Genomic DNA, 6,509 nt, shown 5'->3' with positions numbered 1-6,509 from the left:
CCGGGCGGCCCGCCGTCCCCCCCTCTTTTCGCTCACTCCGTGCCTGCCGTTCTGGTCGTCACGCCCCTACTCTCCCCCCCGTAACCCGCAGATGCTTGCGCTTTTGCGCTTGCCCCGTCCTCCCCTTGCCCGGTCTTCCCGCGTGCCGCCTTCACCTTTGCGGCCACCGCCCGCCCGCCTGGCCGCTCTCCCAGCTACTGTGCGGGGGTGGGTGGGCCCGCTTTCTGGTGGTGGTGGTGTGCGGGTCCTCGACCTGCCCCTCCCCCCCACTGGTATGCTTGCCGCCCTTGGGCTGGCCATCAGGCGCCCCTCGCCTCCCTCCCCGCCCTTTGCGCCCGACCGCTCCCTGAGCCCGCCCTTTGCCGCCCGGGCGGTATTGCATGCTTTCATACAGTCCAGAGCTAGTGGGCACGGCTTGTGTGCCCCCAGCCCATTAATGGGCATTGCCTCTGTGCCATCACATCACATCACACATCTAGTGACCCACAGACACGGCTGCACAGTGCTGGGCATCATCTGCACATGTGCTGGGCGCCATCGTCGGGCCGCGGCGCTCCCCGCAGTCTCCCTCGACGGTGGCCACAACTGCCGGCTCTCACGAGTGCCGCAGGCCAAGTCAGAACTGCCAGAGGCAGACGTTGCCGTCAAAGGAGCCGGAGAGGATGGCGTCGCCCTGGCAGGAGACGCGCGTCACGCGGTCCGAGTGGCCAGCCAGCTTGTGCAGCAGCTGCAGGCCAAGAGGCGGGCAGCAGGCCTCCCTCAATCTCCATCCCCAAAGAGTTTTGCTGATGGGAGGGAGGAAAGTGCATGGGCCAGGCATGCCCACTGCCCTGCCTAAGCTCTGCCCCACATGCACCCTACGCCTCGGCAGCAAGACGCCTGTGCCAGGTGAAGGGAAGGGCTGGCAGCCTCCTGCCCCTCCCCTTCTTCTCTTCCGCCCGCCCACCTTCATGGCTCGGCAGTCGATGACATACACGCTGCCGTCAAAGCAGCCACACACAATGTAGCGGTTGTCTTGGCGGATGGCCATGCCGCCAATGGGGTATGCGTTGCTGCGGCAGGTGGCAGTGGTTTGTGTCCTTGGAGTGGGGCGGGGTGTGGTGGGCAGCGAGAGCAACGGTCACATGCTGCCATGGCTGGCACCGACGGGGCATGCAAGGTGCCGGCTACATGTCTCGCTGCTTGCCCACTCACTTGGGTTCTGCCGTGCTGACCTCCACCACGGCGGTTTCTGCGCCTGCCCGCACATCCCACAGCCGCACCGTGCTGTCAGTAGCACCAGATGCCAGCACATCCAGGCTGTCTGCAGGGCCAAAAGAATGGCAGCGGGGTGGCGTTGCTTGCCAGCCGGCCAGCATGCGCAGCAGTCCCCAGTCCCACGGGCATAGTCAGCTTCTGGCCTGCCTCCTGCCTCCCTCCGACTACCTTCCACAGCCGCAAGGTTCCACACCCAGCCGGTGTGGCCGTGCATGCGGGTCAGCACAGCCTGGAGCTCCACATCCCACAGCTTGACCTGCAGCGGCGGGCAGCATCCATCGCGTATTGCGTGCTTGTAGTGTGACTTGAAGGGCGGGGCAAGCAGGCCCAGGACCGGCAAGAGCAGTGCGTGCACGTAGAGAACAGCCCGCCCACCCGCCACCCCCTACCTGCCGGTCGTTGCCCCCAGAGACCAGCTGCTGGCAGTCTGGCGCGATGGCCACGCAGCACACCGGCGGCAGGACCGCCTCGCCAGCCGACTCCTCATCCAAGCACACCGCGGCGGCCTCCAGCACCACAGGCGCCGCCTGCTCCCCTTCTCCGCCGCCGCCGCTGCTGCCGGCCTGCATACATACAGCATGGCAGGCGATTCACCGTGCGTGCACCGCCTCAACTTGGTTGTACCTTGGGCAGACCTGGGCAACAGCCCAGCTGGGCAACCAGGCTCTCATGCCAGACCAGCCACCTTGCCTCTCTAACCAGCCCCGCCAAACACCGCCACCCGACCACCACCACGCACCTGCTCTTGCGGTGCCCGCCACAACCTCACGCTGCCATCAAAGGAGGCTGTGGCCAGCAGGCCGTCCTGCGCTGCCGCTGACACGCAGGCCGCGGCATGCCCCCTCAGCACCCAGTCGGTTCGCAGCGTGTAGCCGGCTCCAGGGGGCGGCAGCGGGGCGCCCCAGCTGCTGTATTTGAGATTGGTGGCCTCACGGACCTGTCAGGGGAGGGAGGCGGGAGTGGTGGGGACAAGTAAGCGCCTGCTTGGCAAGGCCAAAGTGCATGGGGCAAGTGGCAAGGGTGCATGCGGCGAGGGGACCACATTGGGGGGCAAGAATGCTGACGCAGCGCCGAACGCCGCGCCTGCCACAGCACGAGAAGCCACACACCCACACCCACACACGGGTGGCGGGTGCAGCCAGCACCTCCCGCTCACCAGCCAGTTGCGCATGGCGCAGACCTCTGCGCCTAGTGCCGCCTCCACATCGTGCTGCATCAGCGGCGCACTGGCAGCCCCCACATCCCCGTCCTGCCCCCACGCCGAGCCCGCCGAGCCCTCCTGCGAAGACATCCCCTCATCCATGCGGCCCGGGCCCCTGCCTGGAGAGCCACCGCCGGCGTGCTCCGACGGCGCTGCGCTGCCCGGCCACCCTGGTATTGCTGCCTGCTGCTGCTGCTGCTGCTGCTGGCCCCAGTGTGGTGCTGCGCTGCCGAGCTGGCAGCTGGAGAGCGGGTGGATGCTGGCCAGGTTCACGTCTGATCCGAAGCCGCACAGCAGCACCTGCGGCAGTGGGCCAGGTGGCAAGGGGGCGCAGGCTTCCGGGACGAAATGTCGGACGGGATTTTGGCATTTTCTGAGATTGAATTGGGAGGGTGTCTTCCATGCCTGCCCTGGCAAGCCTGCAGCTGCAATGCCAGACCGGGCTATGCAGCAGGCAATACCCGCGTGCCTGGCTGCCTGCGCTGGCGCACCTGGTTTGTGCCCGGGACCTGCCGCACATCAAACGCGCCGCTCAGGTTTTGCAGGCTGCTGGCGGGCAGCTGCCAGCCCAGGCGGCCAACCTCCTGATACCGCGGGCCCCCGACCTCCCACAGCGTCAGCTCCGCGCTCTCCTGGGGTCCATGCACTCCCGCAGACACCGCCAGTCCCGGCGGGAAGGGCGCCCCTAGGAATGTGGTCCCAAACACGGGCCTGCCGAGGGCGGGTGCGGGGAGGGGGAGGTGCAAGGTTGGGAGGAGGGCTGGCATTTGGTGGGGGACACACACTCAGGTGAGCACATGTCTGGGCACATGTCAAGCCCGGGCGATCAGCCCAGAGCCTGCTTTCCTCATAGCTGGGAAAGCAGCACTATCCAGCTGCGGGTCCCGGAAGGAGGGACATGTTCATAGGCTGCACGCTGCCGCAGCCAGGGCTAGCCACCGCGGGTAAATGCAGCCGCGCCAGGTGGACTGGGGCCTGGCTGCTCACCCAGAATGGCTGCGCAGCACCTCCACAGGCCCCATCAGTGTGCCAGTCCGCCAGTTGGCGTCGTGTTGGAGGCGCGACCGGTAGGCCCGCCGCCAGTCTTGACCGCCGGCGGTGGCAGCCCCGCCTGGCCCCGGCCCCCCCGCTGCAGGGTTTGTGCAGTAGCGCGGGAAATCTTTGCGGTAGCAGTCCCTGCGGGGCAAACCCAGGGGCGAGGATACATGCGTGGGTTTAGGGGGATCATTCATACGCGCCACAGAATACAAGACGGGCGCCGTACCTCCATAGCTGCTGCTGGGAGCACAGCCGGGATAGTCGCTTCGACGCCTGGCAGGCTGCAGTGAGAGACTGCGCAGGTAGCAGTTGCAGGAGCCGTGTCAGAGCGGCATCGTCGAGGTTGTCGAGCCCGGGCATTGTTGCGGCGCGCCATGGGACCGGCAGACTCTCTGACCCACCGTAGGTAGAGACCATCTGTACTCCGGTAACTCGCCACGCTGGCCGTTTCACGTGATTGCCCCTTGAACTCGAGCTGCTGCTGCTCATAAATGATTGGTGATTCAGTTGCGATTGCACATGGTGTAGCCATCGCAAAACAGTATGCACGCGGCAGTGCATGCTGGTGCACACCATGGTGTCGGCTGCAACAGCCGGTGGTGGCTGGCTGGTTGGCACCATCTGCAGGTGACACGCAGAGCGGGCAGCGAGATGCCTGCGCGCCGCTCCACGGTTCCGGCGGCCGCCGCCGCCGCTGGCGAGGCGGCGGCGCCTGTGCTGGGCGATGTGCTGGAGCTGGAGTGCACCGACCTGGCCTTTGGGGGAGAGGTGAGCAGCTGCGGCCCAGCACCATAGCTACGGACGGCTGCAGGGGAGGATGCTGGCTGTGTTGCGCTGGCCTGCCTCCCTTGCCACCGGCGAGGCTCAACAACTCGTAAATTGCAGGGCATCTGCCGCCTGCCCAACGGCTTTGTCCTGTTTGTCGACCGCGCCCTCCCTGGCGAGCGCCTGACGGCAAGGGTGGTGCAGAGCAAGCGGTCCTTTGCCAAGGCTGCCAAGCTGCAGACGCTGCGCCCACACGCGGCAGCGGCATCGCCCGTGTGCCCGGTGCGCCACCGTAGCCTGCCTGCCACATTTTGAAATCATTGGCAGCAGCCTGCATGCACCTGCATGCATGCATACCAGCATAGGGTACCATGCTCTGGAGCACGCTGGGGTGCGCCATGCTTCTGTATGGCGGCAGGCTGACCCCACCGCTGCTGCCGCCCTTCCCACGCCGCGCTGCAGCACTTTGGCCCCTGCGGCGGCTGCAGCCTGCAGAGCCTGCAGTATGTGGCGCAGCTGAAAGCCAAGAAGCAACAGGTGGCGGACCTGCTGAGGCGCACAGCGGGCGTTGCTGACGTGGCCGCTGTGCTCCGCCCCATCGTTGGCTGCCCTCCGGGGCACCAGTATGCTTACAGGAATAGAATGGAGTTTAGCTTCTCTCGGGAGCCGGGAGGGCAAGAGGCAGGCAGCGCTCCAGCAGCGGGCAGCAGCCATGGCAGCAGGCCACTGCGGCGCGCAGCAGCAGCAGCAGCAGCACCAGCCTCGGGCGGCAGCAGCGCAGGTGCTGCAGCAAGGCCGGAGAGAGGCCTGGTGCTGGGCCTGAAGCTGCCGGGCTCAAACACCGCAGTGCTGCCCATCGGCCGCTGCGACCTTCAGCCGGATGCCGCCAACCAGCTGCTGCAGCGCGTGCTGCAGCTGTGCAGGCAGCACGGCCTACAGCCGCACGACCCCGCTGCACGCAGCGGCCTGCTGCAGCACGTCGTCATCCGGCGAGGCACATTCGGAAGCAGCAGCAGGGCCAGCAGCAGCAGCAGCAGCAGCAGCAGCAGCAGCAGCAGCAGCAGCGGCAGCAGCGGCGGCGCGGGCGCAGGCGAGTATCTGGTCAACATTGTGACGGCCTCTGACGGGCGCCAGGCCTTGGCCCCGCTGGCCCGGGCCCTCATGCAGGAGGGGACGCCACCGCAGCACCAGCCACAGCAGCAGACGGCTGGCGCCTCCCACGCCGCCGCCAGCACCACGCCGCCGCCCGTGGTGGTGGGCGTGGTCAACAGCGTGTCTGAGCGGGGGCGGCCCGCGGGCGAGCGGCGGCTGGCCGCGGAGCACACGCTGGCTGGGCGGGGGTTCCTCACAGAGCGGCTGTGTGGGCTGGAGTGCGGAGCTTGCTTGAAGACGAGGGTGGCACGGAGGTGGCTGGCTAAGCCTCCTGTGCTTGGCTGGGCATCCTGTGGACAGGTTGTGGACACAGAAGAGAGTGGGGTGCCTGCCTGCTGCCGCCGTGGCCCTGCAGGTATCAGCCAACAGCTTCTTCCAGACCAACACGCGGCAGGCTGAGGCGCTGTACGGGCTGGTGGCGGCGGCTGCAGGTGTGGGTCGGCACGAGGGCTGTAGCTGGTGCATGGCTGCATGCCCAGGCGTGCATTCGTGTCTAGTCTGGATGCCAGAAGAGCAACGCGCTCTTGTGGTTTGTTTGTGGCGCATCTTTCCTGACCCCAGCCCTGCCTGCATACCCCCTGCCCCCCCGCGGCGGCCCCCGTGCAGAGCTGCGCGCCACCGATGTACTGCTGGACCTGTACTGCGGCACCGGCAGCATCGGCCTGACCCTGGCCGCCGCCTGCCGGCATGTGCACGGCGTGGAGGTCAGCGCGGCGGCGGTGCGGGATGCGGAGCGCAATGCTGCGCTCAATGGCATCGCAAACGCTTCCTTTCTCCAGGTCAGCTGGGGAGAGTTGACTGGTGGGGAGACGCCTCCCCAGCCCAATCAGCTTGTGCTGCGGCAGCCCTCTGGCCTTCTGGTGTGTCGCAGACCCAGCAAAGACAGCAAATTGATAGGGAAGTGCAGGCCCCCACCCACGCCGTCTGCCTGTTGCCACTTTTTGGTGCAGGGCGACCTGCAGAAGCTGCAGCTGCAGGGGCTGCTGCCGCATCCAGACGTCGTGGTCGTCGACCCCGCCAGGCCCGGCCTCTCCCCTGCCGTTGTCGACTATCTGCGCGAGTGCGGCGCCCGCCGCGTCGTCTACGTGAGCTGCAA

The 6,509-nt window shown here is 67.2% G+C and overlaps 2 protein-coding genes across 2 annotated transcripts in view; one reads left to right on the top strand and one right to left on the bottom strand.

Annotated features, from left to right (window-relative positions):
- Positions 1-616: 616 nt before the first annotated feature.
- CHLNCDRAFT_144991 (hypothetical protein) lies at positions 617-3,480 on the bottom strand (the record flags this gene model as incomplete). Its single annotated transcript, XM_005848258.1, has 9 exons — positions 617-727; positions 947-1,052; positions 1,195-1,303; positions 1,426-1,513; positions 1,647-1,820; positions 1,997-2,194; positions 2,414-2,758; positions 2,950-3,169; positions 3,446-3,480. The coding sequence occupies 9 exons, from the start codon at positions 3,478-3,480 to the stop codon at positions 617-619; spliced, it is 1,386 nt and encodes a 461-aa protein (XP_005848320.1).
- Positions 3,481-4,363: 883 nt separating this feature from the next.
- The window catches only part of CHLNCDRAFT_22531 (hypothetical protein), a gene marked incomplete at both ends in the record, with an annotated part of 2,348 nt that continues 202 nt past the window's right edge, over positions 4,364-6,509 (top strand). Inside the window, 5 exons of the mRNA XM_005848447.1 lie at positions 4,364-4,543; positions 4,724-5,355; positions 5,651-5,846; positions 6,022-6,192; positions 6,364-6,498. Coding sequence (XP_005848509.1) covers positions 4,364-4,543; positions 4,724-5,355; positions 5,651-5,846; positions 6,022-6,192; positions 6,364-6,498 — 1,314 coding nt within the window. The remainder of the gene's footprint in view (positions 4,544-4,723; positions 5,356-5,650; positions 5,847-6,021; positions 6,193-6,363; positions 6,499-6,509) is intronic.

Source organism: Chlorella variabilis, assembly GCF_000147415.1.
Source record: "Chlorella variabilis unplaced genomic scaffold CHLNCscaffold_8, whole genome shotgun sequence".
Taxonomy (NCBI): Eukaryota; Viridiplantae; Chlorophyta; class Trebouxiophyceae; order Chlorellales; family Chlorellaceae; genus Chlorella; species Chlorella variabilis.
Note: the sequence above shows the minus strand (reverse complement) of the source record. Positions and strands in the feature narration are given on the sequence as shown.